Source organism: Chiloscyllium punctatum, chromosome 3 (genome assembly GCF_047496795.1).
Source record: "Chiloscyllium punctatum isolate Juve2018m chromosome 3, sChiPun1.3, whole genome shotgun sequence".
Classification (NCBI taxonomy): domain Eukaryota; kingdom Metazoa; phylum Chordata; class Chondrichthyes; order Orectolobiformes; family Hemiscylliidae; genus Chiloscyllium; species Chiloscyllium punctatum.
In genome coordinates, this window is record NC_092741.1 from 39,160,974 (window position 1) to 39,177,719 (window position 16,746).

At 42.3% G+C, this 16,746-nt stretch overlaps 1 protein-coding gene across 5 annotated transcripts in view; it reads left to right on the forward strand.

Annotated features, from left to right (window-relative positions):
• Positions 1-16,746, forward strand: part of LOC140457921 (tyrosine-protein kinase Fyn) — a 292,224-nt gene that overhangs the window by 194,751 nt on the left and 80,727 nt on the right. For all 5 annotated transcript variants that reach the window (XM_072551741.1, XM_072551762.1, XM_072551721.1 and 2 more), the window contains 2 exons: positions 13,399-13,668; positions 16,533-16,632. In XM_072551741.1, the coding sequence (XP_072407842.1) occupies positions 13,410-13,668; positions 16,533-16,632 (359 nt within the window). In that variant the 5' untranslated portion in view covers positions 13,399-13,409. The remainder of the gene's footprint in view (positions 1-13,398; positions 13,669-16,532; positions 16,633-16,746) is intronic.

Below are 16,746 nucleotides of genomic sequence, written 5' to 3' on the forward strand. Positions count from 1 at the left end.
AATCACTGAGCCACTGTGCCGCCCCAACTCTGATTACGTTGAGGCTTATTCTTGCGTGTTCTCCTCGCTCGTTTTTATCGTGACAATGTTTTATTGCAGTGTGGTTTTGTCCTGTTCCCATGTGTACATCTTGGCAGGGTCACAGGGCAGCCGGTGGAAACCTCAGCAGAATAGAGTATGTTGTGTCTCATCGTGTTGTGGCTCACAGTGAGTTTACTCACTCAGCCATCCACTTGCACACAGTCTGACTCTGCATTTTCACAGCCAAAGAAGCTTGAGCTGCATTTCTTACTTTCAGTTTGAACCATTCTATACCTTCGCCAGGCAAGATGTGGACCCACACAGGTTTTGAATTTGCATTTCAGTCAAATGAGCATGCGCTGTTCCCCTGTTAATGCAATTCCTCACCTAGTCAGGAGCACTAATAATACGCAGGAAAAATAGCAACAGTTTCTTACTAAATGTTTGGTGTTTTCATTGATGACCATCAGTGATTTGTCTAACTTGCTGTACTAATTAAGGAGTGATATTACAGTTGACTGATGATGCTCATACTAAAGAATACAGACTCCAGAGCTCTCTTTATTCCTTCTGTTATTTCACAGGATATGGGTGTTGCTGGCAAGGCTGGCACTTATTGTCCATCCCTTTGTGCCCTTGAGTTGAGTGGCTTGCTCGGGCCATTTTCAGAGGGCAAAAGTGAGGACTGCAGATGCTGGAAACCAGAGTTTAGATCAGAGTGGTGCTGGAAAAGCACAGCAGATCAAGCAGCACCCGAGGAGCAGGAAAATCGACATTTCGAGCAAAAGCCCTTCATCAGGCCTCTATTCCTGATGAAGGGCTTTTGCCCAAAACGTCAATTTTCCTGCTCCTCGGATGCTGCCTGAACTGCTGTGCATTTTCAGAGGGCAGTCAGGTGTCTGGGTCTGGAGTCACAGGTAGGCCAGACCAGGTAAAGAAACAGATTTCCCTCCCGAAAGGACAGTAGTGAACCAGATAGGGTTCTACGACAGTTAACGACAATTTCATTGTTACTCTTACACGTCTGTTTTAAATTCCATCCAAATTAATTGAATTCAAATTTCACTGTCTGCTGAAGGTGAGATTCGAACCCATGTCCCTGAGCATTAACCTCAGAACAGGATTACTCACTCTGATGAGGTAAAAAACAATGACTGCAGATGCTGAAAACCAAATACTGGATTAGTGGTGCTGGAAGAGCACAGCAGTTCAGGCAGCATCCAACGAGCAGCGAAATCGACGTTTTGGGCAAAAGCCCTTCATCCTGATGAAGGGCTTTTGCCCGAAACGTCGATTTCGCTGCTCGTTGGATGCTGCCTGAACTGCTGTGCTCTTCCAGCACCACTAATCCATTACTCACTCTGATGAAGAGTCTTCTAGACTTGAAACATTAGCTTGCTTCCTCTCCATGGATGCTGTCCGACCCACATTTGTTGTTTTCAGCAGGAATGTTGCTCCAGTGACAATATCACTGTGCCCTGTCTCCCCTGTTATGTTTTGGGGGGGGGGCTGGGCTATTTCATTGACCAATGATTTTGAAATCCACTAATTGATTATATTTCAGATTTTCCACCATTATTTTTCTTTCTCTCCAATTTCTCTATTGACTACTTGTTCTGTTTTGTTCAGGTCATATTTCTTTTTATCTTCAGAATCAGGAATTTAGAAATCAGACCAGAGCAAACAGGAACAGGAATAGGCTTTTCAGCCCCTTGAGTTTGCTCTCACCATTTAATAAGATCGTGACTGATCCAGCATTCCTTGCATCCACTTTCCCTGCACTTTCCCTAAAACATTTGATTTCTCTCCTGATCAAGAACCTATCTATCTCAGCCTTAAATATACACAAGGACTCTGCCCCCCCCCAACTCTACGTGGCAAGGAGTTCTAAAGACAACTGTCAGAGAAGAAATTCCTCCTCATCTCAGTCTTAAATTGGCACCATTTTTTTCTCAGACTGTTCATCAGATCACTTCCAAAGTCAACACTATCATTTGTACTTGTTTCTCCTAATGCCTCTCCTCTTTCCCCAGATGTGCTTTGGTTTAATTCTCACAATTGCTGTGATGTTTTTGTTTTGTTTTTATGCATTCCCAGGAAGAGGAATCTGATCGCAGGTTTATTGGCTATCCCGATAAAACTGAGGAGCTGGTTAGATCATTTCAGAGGCAATTCGAAGCCAAGTCCCTGGAACATTAGTCTGGAAGGTCTGCATGACTAGTCCAATTACATGCGAAGAGCAGGAGAGTCGACGTTTCAGGCAAAAGCCCTTCATCGGGAATGAGGCCACATTCTTAATGAAGGACTTTTGCCCGAAACGTCGATTTTCCTGCTCCTCAGATGCTGCCTGACCTGCTGTGCTTTTCCAGCACCACACTCTTGACTCTGATCTCCAGCACCTGCACTCCTCACTTTTGCCTAGTCCAGTGCTATTACTACTGAAACCCCTTTTATTCCCCTAGCCTTTGAATCCAGAAATATGAAGTTAATTGAATTTAAATTTTCCAGCTGTCTTGTTGACATTTGAACTCTGAAGCATTAGTGCAGGCCTCCTGAATGATGCTGTGCAGTGCCATTAGCGCCAGGCCATAGTCTCCTCTTATATTTCTGCAGCCTCACATCCTATCATTTGGACACAGGGAAAAACCACTTGCCACTTGTCACCCCCCCTCTGCAGTTCTTCTCTGCTGCCTGAGGGCTGCCTCTTTCAGCGTGCATCTCTCTCCCAGTCACCCGCTTGTGGTCTCATCAACAAATAAGAAAGGCTTTCCTTCTCTAATCATATTCCAATTGTGTTCTGTTCGCTTAATAATTTGACTGTACACTTCAAAGAATGTTGTTGTGTTTTAATAACAGACTTTACACTGTATTTATGTGATCTAACAGTCCTTTTCCAAACCGAACAGCTCATCATCTGACTTCCCACTAGTAGCAGCACAGCTCTCATCTCTATTTTTAAACATAAAAGCATGTTTCCGAAAGGATTAGGAATGCACAGGATCGGGAAAGTGCATTCCAGCTGATCTGACTGGCTCCACACTTCAGCGGCAGAATGTCCAGTCGACAGTCGATACTAGCCGCTGTTAGCCTGCTAACCAGATGCTTGTAACCGTCCGTCCTGTCATTACTGATGCATGTGGTTGCTGACCTCGGCTGTTGAGGCTGAGGAGTCAGTGCTGTCCACTCAGTCCGGCCTGGCAAAGGTTCTGTTCAGTGGAGCAGGGAAACAGCAGAGATGGCAATCACAAACCACACCCATGGCACCAGACGTTCTCATGGTGTTCTTTGATGGAATGTGAGCGAAGCCAGCCTTCGTTGACCATCCCTAGTTGCCCTTGGGAAGGCCAGCTGCCTTCTTCAACGGCTGCAGTCCACCTGCTGTGGGTGGACCCACAATGCTATTGGGGAGGGAATTCCAGGATTTTGTCCCAAACACGGAGAAGGAACGGAGATGTTTTTTCAATTCAGGATGGTGCGGGGCTCAGAGGGGAATTTGGAAGTGGTGTGGTGTTCCCGTGTACCTGTTACCCTTGTCCTCCTACACGGTAGTGGTCATGAATTTCGATGGTTCAACCTAGCCTTGGTGACTTCCTGCAGTGTACTGTGTCGATAGTGCACACTGCTGCTACTGAGACTTGGTCATCGATGGAATGAAAATTGGAATTGGGGTACGTGGGTTCCAGTCAAGTGGCTGCTTTGTCCTGGACAATGACAACATTGTTAATAACAGCTTCCATCACACAGCTGATGATTGAGAGTAGACTGATATTGTCAGTAATTGTCCAAAGGTTAGATTTGTCCTGTTTCTCTCGGATGGGCACGGTTTTCCATCTTGTTGGGTAGGTGCAAGTGTTGTAACTGTACTGGAACAGCTTGGCTAGGGGAATGGCAGGTTCTGGTGCATAAGTCTTCAGTACTATTGCTGGAATGTTGTCAGGGCTCATAGGCTCCAATCATTTCTTGAGATCATATGGAGCGAGTCGAGTTGGCTGAAGACTTGGATCTGTGATGCCAAGGAGCATTGGAAGAGACCAAGACTTAGCACATCAGGCTGGAGATGCTTGGAAATGTGTTGCTGAGCTCTCACATCATTGAAGATGCTGATATTTGTGAAGCTTCCTTAGTTACTTAGTTGTAGATTGGCCGTTGCCATCTGTCACTATAACTGTTCAGACTGCAGACTGTGATGCATTGGTCATGGGATCACTGAGACCTGCGTCACTGCTGTGTAGCTGGGATGGTCTCTCAGTGAACTGGAGCCCCCACAGGAAAGGATGGCTGACTCCTTTCTCAAGTTACCAAGGCAGAGATGTCCTCTTGAAGGATGATGCACAGAGCCTCCAGTTCGGCCTCCAGCAACGTTGCAGTTTGAACATGGGAAATAAAGTGAGCTTGCTTTTTTTTGTCTTCAAGGGGCAGCGCACCTTTGGGTAATGCAGTGTTTGGGTAGTGGGAGTGTAGCAACACCAAGGTAATATTCTGATGAGGCCTAGATGTAAAAATTGACCAGAACCCCTCTCTCCTCCAGCACTACCTGCTAACCTCCAATATGTGCCACATTTACATCAGTGGCTTTGGACTCTGTTTTAGTTAAGGATGAGCACATGTATTCCAAGCTAACGTGTCACTGATATATAAAATTCTTACAGGGCTGGACAGACTGGTTGAAGGGACGATGTTTTCCCCTGGCTTTTTTATTGGGGGGATGGGGCCATGGTGTACAGAACAAGGACTCTCGGTCTCAGGGTGTGTGGTAGGCCACTTCAGACTGAGATGAGGAAGATCATCACTCAGTAAAGCTGTGGAATTCTCCACCACAGAAGCTGCAGAGGTCAAGTCTCTGAATAAAATGGAGAAAGAAGTGGAAAAGATTTTGAGAGGCTAAAGGTGTCGAGGGCTATGGGGAGAGAGTGGCAATATAGTTCTTAGGATCAGCACCACTAATCCAGAGCCTGAAGTGCTGTGCTCTTCCAGCACCACTAATCCATGAACTTGAATGTCAGAGTTGGTTTGATGGGCCGAATGGCCTACTCAGTGCCGATTTTCGATGTGGCCGGATTAATTTAAATGTGAGTTGTTGTTGTAAATGCTCATTTAACTATGTTGATAGAGTAAGCTGTTAGAGAGCAGCCTACGATCGTCCTGTAGGTTAATCACATCGCACTGTAGCTGCTTCTGCAGTTAGTCTCATTACCTGCAAGCGAGAGAACTGGGAACATCAGAAGGCCATCCCTATGCCCCTTGATGGGAAGTGATTGCATGACAGCAGGATTGCAGTAATGTTTGATTTGGATTTCCTCCTACCCCACAGCATAATAATCTCATGGCAGCCGCGTTGGAAGCTCAGACAATGAGAACGAAAGGTGAAGGAATGAAAGGAGTTTTGCCACCAGCAGGAGTTTGTGCCTTGAAAGGTGTGGCTTAGAATGGCAGTGCTGGGGGCAAGGGGTATGCACAAAATGGAGCGACTAATAACCCTTGGTCTGCTTCAACTCTACATGTTTGGGTACATCCAGGTAGATTTTGAAGATTTCAGGAATAGGTACAAGAGTGGGAAGTTCTGTTGTTCATCTGGGCAAATTTGCATTTCACGGTATATTGTCAAAAAGTGACGATTTCTCATGTCTGCTCCCACAACAATAACACACTGTACAAGTAATTCCTGACTGTGAAATGCTTTCATCTTTGTGGGATCCCAAGGAGGTGAGAAGTGCAGTTTGAATCAAAGTGTGCTTTCCGAATTTGAGTTTGCACCATCTGGTTCTAGTTGCTAGTTTGTTTAATTTAGTTGAATTTGAAACCTTACTGACGACGCAGTATAGCACTAACGTGCTTCAGTGTGTTATTGTCTTAACCACTAACTTTAAGCTTCCTCCTATTAGTGATATCTCATACGGTGTGTGCTAAAATTCTGAGAGTCGCTTGACTGGTTGGTGGGACAGCTCTGCTGAGTTGATGGTTGTGAAGCTGGAAACAAAATCTGTACAGTCTTTTTGTGTTGTAACAATTCTGTGTATGCATCTGTTTTACAGCTGATGACAAATAATCCAATCATTTTTAAAGCAAAATATAACACTGACTGCGAGCCAGTATGTGTTCACTCTCTCTCTCTCTCTGCTGGGCAGGAAATGATTTGTGGCAATTGGAGAATGTCAATGCAGGTTGCCAGCAATCTGTAGCTTTGCATTTCTGGTCCATTAATAAAATGTCTCAGGATTGCTGAGGTAACACTTTGGCTTTTAATGCCCAGATTTCCTTAGATATTCATGATGCAGTGGTGTAAGTGAGCAATGGATAAGCTAGTTCACCCTCATCATAGCACAGTTAACCCTCGCATGCCTCAATCACCTCTATACATCGAGGGATTAAAGGTTGTTTTCTCACGTATGTGAGGCTTTGCTGAAGAACGGCTCTACTCTAAAGTATTACCCAGAGATTGTGAAGAAATACAAATGGTTTTTATTTTGATTTGAAATGAAAGCTGAACAAGGTGACTGGATCAATACCACAAAAGCCGTACTTCCGAACACATTCACTCCTTTAAATATCTGATTTATAATTGACATGTCTTGTTAGTTATTTCACAGGTCTGAATTTCAGCAATTTCCTGTTGAGATTTATCTCTAATGTAAATGAATTTTGAATCTGATACCTAATTTGATCAATTGACAGGAAATAATTATTTTGAAAAAGAAAGATGCTGGAAAGAGTATTTGCCTTGTACAAGTAATAATGCTGTTACATGCTGAAAGATAGATGGTCTTCTGTGTACTACCTGCTGCTAAACATTGGAATTTCGGTTATTTTGTGTATTACAGCCCTGTTAAATGCCAGAGTATAGATTACTTCGTACATTGTACAGTACTGTAACAAAGTAGAATATAGATTACCTTGTGTGTATTACAGTGTGGTTGCATACTGGATTACAAATTGTCTTATGCAGTGATCACTCCTACCAAAGTTGCTTGGACAGATGGACCATATTAAGTAAAGAATCACACAACACCAGGTGTAACTTTTAACTTTCTCCTCCCCATTCCAACACTGGCACCTCAACAGCATGGTATCCACGTTAGGTAGACCGGTGAAGAGGAGGTCACGTTGGTCCTACCTTTTAACAGCTCTCTCACCATCTGCCACAGGCCCAGTCTAGCAGATATGTCTGTCAGACCAGCTCAGTCAATACTTACGATACCAAGTCACCCTTCATTGCAGACAATGATATCTCACTCCCAGAGTGCTTTCAGTATCCTTTCCACCCTCACTGCCTCATCTAATTAGAGCTGAACATGGAGGAGTCCTGAGGTGAGGTAAATTACAGATTCCAGCATGTAACAACACTGGATAATCCACATTTCAGTGTGTGACAACACTGTAATACACATTGGATAATCTACATTCCAGTGTGTGACAGCACTGTAATACACATTGGATAATCCACATTCCAGTGTGTGACAGCACTGTAATACACATTGGATAATCTACATTCCAGTGTGTGACAGCACTGTAATACACATTGGATAATCCACATTCCAGTGTGTGACAACACTGTAATACACATTGGATAATCTACATTCCAGTGTGTGACAGCACTGTAATACACATTGGATAATCCACATTCCAGCATGTAGCAGCACTGTAATGCACATTGGATAATCTACATTCCAGTGTGTGACAGCACTGTTATACACATTGGATAATCTCCATTCCAGTGTGTGACAGCACTGTTATACACATTGGATAATCCACATTCCAGTGTGTCACAGCACTGTAATACACATTGGATAATCTACATTCCAGTGTGTGACAGCACTGTAATACACATTGGATAATCCACATTCCAGTGTGTGACAACACTGTAATACACATTGGATAATCTACATTCCAGTGTGTGACAGCACTGTAATACACATTGGATAATCCACATTCCAGCATGTAGCAGCACTGTAATACACATTGGATAATCTACATTCCAGTGTGTGACAGCACTGTTATACACATTGGATAATCTCCATTCCAGTGTGTGACAGCACTGTTATACACATTGGATAATCCACATTCCAGTGTGTGACAGCACTGTAATACACATTGGATAATCCACATTCCAGTGTGTCACAGCACTGTAATACACATTGGATAATCCACATTCCAGTGTGTCACAGCACTGTAATACACATTGGATAATCCACATTCCAGTGTGTCACAGCACTGTAATACACATTGGATAATCCACATTCCTGCACTGTAATACACATTGGATAATCCACATTCCAGTGTGTGACAGCACTGTAATACACATTGGATAATCCACATTCCAGCATGTAGCAGCACTGTAATACACATTGGATAATCCACATTCCAGTGTGTCACAGCACTGTAATACACATTGGATAATCTCCATTCCAGTGTGTGACAACACTGTAATACACATTGGATAATCCACATTCCAGTGTGTGACAGCACTGTAATACACATTGGATAATCTACATTCCAGTGTGTGACAGCACTGTAATACACATTGGATAATCCACATTCCAGTGTGTGACAACACTGTAATACACATTGGATAATCTACATTCCAGTGTGTGACAGCACTGTAATACACATTGGATAATCCACATTCCAGCATGTAGCAGCACTGTAATACACATTGGATAATCTACATTCCAGTGTGTGACAGCACTGTTATACACATTGGATAATCTCCATTCCAGTGTGTGACAGCACTGTTATACACATTGGATAATCCACATTCCAGTGTGTGACAGCACTGTAATACACATTGGATAATCCACATTCCAGTGTGTCACAGCACTGTAATACACATTGGATAATCCACATTCCAGTGTGTGACAGCACTGTTATACACATTGGATAATCTCCATTCCAGTGTGTGACAGCACTGTTATACACATTGGATAATCCACATTCCAGTGTGTGACAGCACTGTAATACACATTGGATAATCAACATTCCAGTGTGTCACAGCACTGTAATACACATTGGATAATCCACATTCCAGTGTGTGACAGCACTATAATACACATTGGATAATCCACATTCCAGCATGTAGCAGCAATGTAATACACATTGGATAATCCACATTCCTGCACTGTAATACACATTGGATAATCCACATTCCAGTGTGTGACAGCACTGTAATACACATTGGATAATCCACATTCCAACATGTAGCAGCACTGTAATACACATTGGATTATCCACATTCCAGTGTGTCACAGCACTGTAATACACATTGGATAATCCACATTCCAACATGTAGCAGCACTGTAATACACATTGGATAATCCACATTCCTGCACTGTAATACACATTGGATAATCCACATTCCAGCATGTGACAGCACTGTAATACACATTGGATAGTCAATATTCCAGTGTGTAACAGCACTGTAATACATATTGGATAATCTACCTTCCAGTGTGTAACAGTACTGTAATACACATTGGATAATCCACATGCAAACATGTAACAGCACTGTAATAGACATTGGATAATCCATATTCCAGTGTGTAACAACACTGTAATAGACATTGGATAATCCACATTTCAGTGTGTAACAGTACTGTAATACACATTGGATAATCCATATTCCAGCGTGTGACAGCACTGTAATACACATTGGATAGTCCACATTCCAGTGTATAACAGCACTGTAATACACATTGGATAATCTACGTTCCAGTGTGTAACAGTACTGTAATACACATTGGATAATCCACATGCAAACATGTAACAGCACTGTAATACACATTGGATAATCCACATTCCAGTGTGTAACAACAGTGTAATACACATTGGATAGTCAACATTCCAGCATGTAGCAGCACTGTAATACACATTGGATAATCCACATTCCAGTACTGTAATACACATTGGATAATCCACATTCCAGCATGTAGCAGCACTGTAATACACATTGGATAATCCACATTCCAGTGTGTGACAGCACTGTAATACACATTGGATAATCCACATTCCAGCATGTAGCAGCACTGTAATACACATTGGATAATCCACATTCCTGCACTGTAATACACATTGGTTAATCCACATTCCAACATGTAACAGCACTGTAATACACATTGGATAGTCAATATTCCAGTGTGTAACAGCACTGTAATACATATTGGACAATCCACATGCAAACATGTAACAGCACTGTAATAGACATTGGATAATCCATATTCCAGTGTGTAACAGTACTGTAATACACATTGGATAATCCATATTCCAGCGTGTGACAGCACTGTAATACACATTGGATAGTCCACATTCCAGTGTATAACAGCACTGTAATACACATTGGATAATCCACATGCCAATATGTAACAGCACTGTAATACACATTGGATAATCCATATTCCAGTGTGTAACAACACTGTAATAGACATTGGATAATCCACATTTCAGTGTGTAACAGTACTGTAATACACATTGGATAATCCACATTCCAACATGTAACAGCACTGTAATACACATTAGATAATCCACATTCCAGTGTGTGACAGCACTGTAATACACATTGGATAATCCACGTTCCAGTGTGTGACAGCACTGTAGTAGACATTGGATAATCTGCATTCCAGTGTGTGACAACACTGTAATACACATTGGATAATCCACATTCCAGTGTGGAACAGCACTGTAATACACATTGGATAATTTATATTCCAGCATGTGACAGCACTGTAATATACGTTGGATAATCAACATTCCAGTGTGTAACAGCACTGTAATACACATTGGATAATCCACATTCCAGCGTGTAACTGCACTGTAATACACATTGGATAATCCACATTCCCGTGTGTAACAGCACTGTAATAGACATTGGATAATCCACGTTCCAGTGTGTGACAGCACTTTAATAGACATTCGATAATCCACATTCCAGCGTGTAACAGCACTTTAATACACATTGGATAATCCACATTCCAGTGTGTGACAGCACTGTAATACACATTGGATAATCCACATTCCCGTGTGTAACAGCACTGTAATACACATTGGATAATCCATATTCCAGTGTGTGACAGCACTGTAATACACATTGGATAATCCACATTCCAGTATGTAACAGCACTGTAATACACAATGGATAATCTACATTCCAATGTGTGACAGCACTGTAATACACATTGGATAATCAACATTCCAGTGTGTAACAGCACTGTAATATACATTGGATAATCTACATTCCAGTGTGTGACAACACTGTAATTCACATTGGATAATCTACATTCCAGTGTGTGACAGCACTGTAATACACATTGGATAATCCACATTCCAGTATGTAGCAGCACTGTAATACACATTGGATAATCCACATTCCAGTGTGTGACAGCACTGTAATACACATTGGATAATCTGCATTCCAGTGTGTGACAGCACTGTAATACACATTGGATAATCCACATTCCAGTGTGTGACAACACTGTAATACACATTGGATAATCTACATTCCAGTGTGTGACAGCACTGTAATACACATTGGATAATCCACATTCCAGCATGTAGCAGCACTGTAATACACATTGGATAATCCACATTCCAGCATGTAGCAGCACTGTAATACACATTGGATAATCCACATTCCAGTGTGTGACAGCACTGTAATACACATTGGATAATCTACATTCCAGTGTGTGACAGCACTGTAATACACATTGGATAATATCCATTCCAGTGTGTGACAGCACTGTTATACACATTGGATAATCTACATTCCAGTGTGTGACAGCACTGACATACAGTTTGGATAATCGGCATTCCACTCTGCTGTCTATCAGAGTGGCCTGATATTCCTGTCACCAGAGTGATAAAAACATTGAATTCCAATGACAGATTGCTCTAGATTGATGTTAAAATTGCAAAAAGACTTTCTAAATTAACTTTCAAGGAGTTAACACATTGTCAGTGTTTTATGGAAGTGATCTTTTTTCTTACATTTAAAGGACCTTTCGTCTCTATATTTTCCTTGTCTCCCCCATAACCCCCTCCACCCTTTAATGCCGTTTTCGGATTTGGTTTTCGAACCACATTCTCACTGCCGTGTTCTAGATTACTTTTCTCTGTCACAATGTTTCTTAATGTAAGTGTGTGTAGAATCAAGCTTTCAGCTTAACATAGTAAAGCTCAAATAAACACAGACACGAGTTCATATTGAAAGGTGAATAATGTGCACTGGGTTACAGTATCTTTGATACGGTTGTGACAGATCTCAGTCCTGCATCACAGTCCAGTATCAGTAAGTACAATCAAATGAAATAGAAGGTGCAAGAAAACTTGCTGGTCTTCCAGATTAAGGATTTGTCCCTGACCAAGTGTTGCAGACTGGCATATTCCAAAGTCCAGGACTACTTGCTGAGGGACGTACTAAAGCTCCGGGCAGCTCCTCCCAAGGCACACTCGGGAAAGACCACTGTCTGAGGAGTTAATGCCAGAATATAATGGGGGTCTGTTCAGTTATCGGACCTTTAAGTAAATATAGAAGGTTTGAGTTATGAAGAAAGGCTGGGTGGGTTAGGACTTTTTCCACTGGAGCATAGGAGGTTGAGAGGCGACCTGATAGGGTTTATAAAATCATGGAAGGTAAAGATACAGTTAATGTCTTTTCCCTAGGATAGGAGATTTCAAGACTGGGGAGCACATTTTTAAGATGAGAGGAGAGAGATTTTAAAAAAGACATGGGGGCAATTTTTTGACACAGAGGGTGGTTTGCATGCAAAATGAACTTCCTGTTGAAGTGGTAGATATGGGTACAATTACGAAGTTTAAAAGGTATTTGGATAAGCACATGAATAGGAAAGGTATGGAAGGATATGGGCCAGGAGCAGACAGGTGGGACTAGATTAGTTTGGGATTATGTTCAACACGGACTGGTTGGACAGAAGGGTCTGTTTCCCTGATATTTGACTCTGAGCCTATAAAGAAAAGCTTTGGGTTTGTTGGAACTATTGAGAAAGTCGAACTCTATAATATTTGTTTATTTCTCCATATGCAAAGACTAGAACTGAACTGCTTTAGTGACTGTGTATGTATATAAAGATTTTTTATGAATGAGGTATACTTTTGAAATAAAAGAAATACAATTCACTCTCCACATGTATTCTTTACAGTCTACTTGTGTTGAATAATACTATTCCAACTAACGCTAACAAGTGCAAATGACCAGAAGTCATCACAATCTCAGATTTGTACTCTTTTAGATTGGAAACCAAATGTTTAGTTCCATAAATCCATTGGCAATTTATCAAATTTCAATGCCACTGACTGTAATATGTATGTAGCAAAAGTCAAAACTGTCAACACTTGGTTGGATTGTAACCGTCTTCATTTGGGATTTTTTTTTAGGTGTTTGGATAATGGGCTGCGTGCAATGCAAGGACAAAGAGACAACAAAAGCAGCCGTGGATGACAGGGCTGGTTCCATCCCTCAGAATCCAGGCTATCGTTATGGGCCTGACCCTTCTCCCCAGCATTATCCCAACTTTGGCGTCACGGGGATTCCGAATTACAACAGCTTCCACGGGACAAGTGGACAAACATTGACCGTCTTTGGTGGAGTACATTCTTCCTCACACACAGGAACATTGCGTACCCGAGGTGGAGGAAGCTTAACTGGTAGGGAGAACACTTGATGTCTCATCCGTTACCGTTATTTCCCGTGCATTAAAGAGCCCTTGTACCAAAACAAAACTCTTCTCCCCCCTCTGGAGAACTGGTGAACAGCAAGATTTGATTACTGTGCTGCAGCCAGTGGCTTGTTAATAATTTACTGTTAATGCTGTGAAAGTACTCTAACAGAACAGCATGAAATTCTTTCCTACATTTGAAGGCACTATATAAATGCAGCTTCTCATGTTACTAGAACAATAAGTTTGTAAGACTTATCCATCTAGTAAAACTAGGATAAAATGCAATTATAAAGCGATATATTCACTTGAAGCAGGTTGACCTATTGGGAAGGAGATGCAAGGTACTTGCACCAGTAAACAATGACAGCTGCAGTGACAGTGAATAGACTGTTCATCCCCAAATTACTGCAAAATGTTATGAATGTCAGGTTTTATAACCAGTTACATTTCAAATTGTTGATTTAGTTTCAAGATGGAGTGGAGTTGGAAGTTTAGAGGACAGTTAATGGACATTTCTTACTGGATACATGTTGCCATGGAGATGAGCTTTGAGAAGGCAAGTCTTGATAGCAATCTGTTGTAGTATGGGCTTACAGGATTTTCCAAAGTTTTACTGAACTTGATAGAAAAGAATCAGTCAGCAAGAATCGAAGAAAAGAGAGCGGCAGCCAGTCTTTACTGTTCACCATGCAGAACGAAGGGGGGGGGAGAGTTCGTGCTGAGATTGAAGAGACTCAGTTCATGAGGATTTAATGAAGATGGGAAATTTGCCTAACTTTGGTTAGAAGGAAAGCATCTCCAGAGTGACCATCATCATAAAGGTGTATTCAGGGATCAGAAGTTAACCAGCTGGAAAAGCAGGCAAGTCATTGGGAGTGATTTGAACATGGAATGACATGTCCACTGAAGGGAGAAGGTGAAATATAATCATGTAGAAGTTTCGCCTGTTAAGTGTTAGACAGTGGGTTGTCCGGACAGTTTACATTATAAGTAATTGCCTAGAATATGGTTAAGGCAGTGTCACTTTTACTTTGTTTATTCCACTAAAAGTCTTGAAACTTGAAATCTTACTGTGTGATCCACTCAGTCACTGGAAATTCAAACATCTTTCCAAATACCATTGATTGTATCACAGTGAAGGATATAGACAGTGAGAACACAGGTCCCCTGGAGCTGATGGGATGCATCCGGGGATATTAAAAGGAAGTTGTTACAAAGCTGGTGGACTCTGTGGTGGTAATCTTCCAGGAATTCTTCAATTCTGGAAAAGTCCCATTGGATTGGTAAACTGGCAATGTAACATCTTTATTTAAAAAGGGGAAGAAGCAAAAAAACACAAGTAACTATAGGCTAGTTATCTTAACATTTGTCATTGGGAAAATAATCAAGTCTGTTGTAAAGGATGTAATAGCAGAGCATTTAAAAATACATAATATGATCAAGCAGAGTCAGTGTGATTGCATGAAGGGGAAATTGTGCCTGATAAATGTATTTGAATTCTTTTGAGGAGGTCAGGAACAGGAGGAAGCAATGAATATAATATGTTTGGATTTTTAAGAAGGCATTCAATAAGGTACTGCACTTTAACTACTTAACAGGATAAGAGCCCATGACATTGGAGGTGGGTTATTAGCAGAGATAGACAATTGGCTAATTAATAGAAGACAGAGAGTGGGATAAAAGAGGCTTTTAACAAGGTTAAGCAAGAGGGCAAAAACTTGGCAGATAGAATAACTTGGAATCCTTATGCTAATCTCAGCCTGGTATCGGCTGGAGCAATCTGCAGAGTTCTCCCGCTGTCTGCACCTCCTACTCTGCTCAGTCAAGGAGACCACGATGTGCACTTGTGGTTCGTGTTCTTTAAACGTTAGGAAAGAGAAAGCGGAAGCTCATCTTCCAACACAAAAGTCAAAGATAAATTTGCAAAACTGTCTGCAGGATCCAATGAAATCCTGGGTGTCGGTCGAATTTGTCTTTCGCCTGGCCTAGAGGTGTACTGCACTCAGTAAAACACCTAAAAGCTGCTTAAGTGATCACCCTGGGTATGTGATGGAGGAAGGTGGCAGAGGTTTTTTTTAGATTAGATTAGATTACTTACAGTGTGGAAACAGGCCCTTCGGCCCAACAAGTCCACACCGACCCGCCGAAGCGCAACCCACCCATACCCCTACATCTACCCCTTACCTAACACTACGGGCAATTTAGCATGGCCAATTCACCTGACCTGCACATCTTTCGACTGTGGGAGGAAACCGGAGCACCCGGAGGAAACCCACGCAGACACGGGGAGAACGTGCAAACTCCACACAGTCAGTCGCCAGAGGCGGGAATTGAACCCGGGTCTCTGGCGCTGTGAGGCAGCAGTACTAACCACTGTGCCACCGTGCCACCCAGGTTGAGGGAGAGATGAGTGTAAGTGCCTCTGCAGGGCATTACCCCGTGAACGTTTCTGTCATAACACAGTGCTCTATTGACAGCTTCATATCAGACTCTTTGATGGCCTGGCCCTGGGTAAAAGTTTTCAAGACCATAGGCTGCTCTCTCACACTAGGGAGAGACAACTGGTGGTGAGTTCACCCTTGGGGGTCACCATGCCTCGGGTGAAGGGTAAGGCTGGGAAGATTGGACTTTCATGGTTAAACTCAGCCGATGGTGGAACTGAACCTGTGCTGTTGGTGTCACTGTGCAGTATCAAGCAGCCAGATGAGGTAATTAACTGCCCGTTCCCAGCCGGGCTAACCGGCCTGCATAAGGAGATGCTGAGCACTGCAGAAGAAGCTGTGATGTTTTGGAGTACTGTGAGCCATGTTCCTGATGCTAATGGGTGTCCCTCTTGTTTCCTGTCTCCAGTTGGGGTAACCCTGTTTGTGGCCCTGTATGACTATGAAGCCAGAACGGACGATGACCTCAGCTTCAGGAAGGGCGAAAAGTTCCAAATTCTTAATAACACGTAAGTACCGAAAAAGAGAAAAAGACCAATATGATAAAGACCACTGCTTTTGAGAAATGTTACTTCTTTCATCCAATGTTGAGACCTCTGTAGAGTTTAGATGAACACCACAAG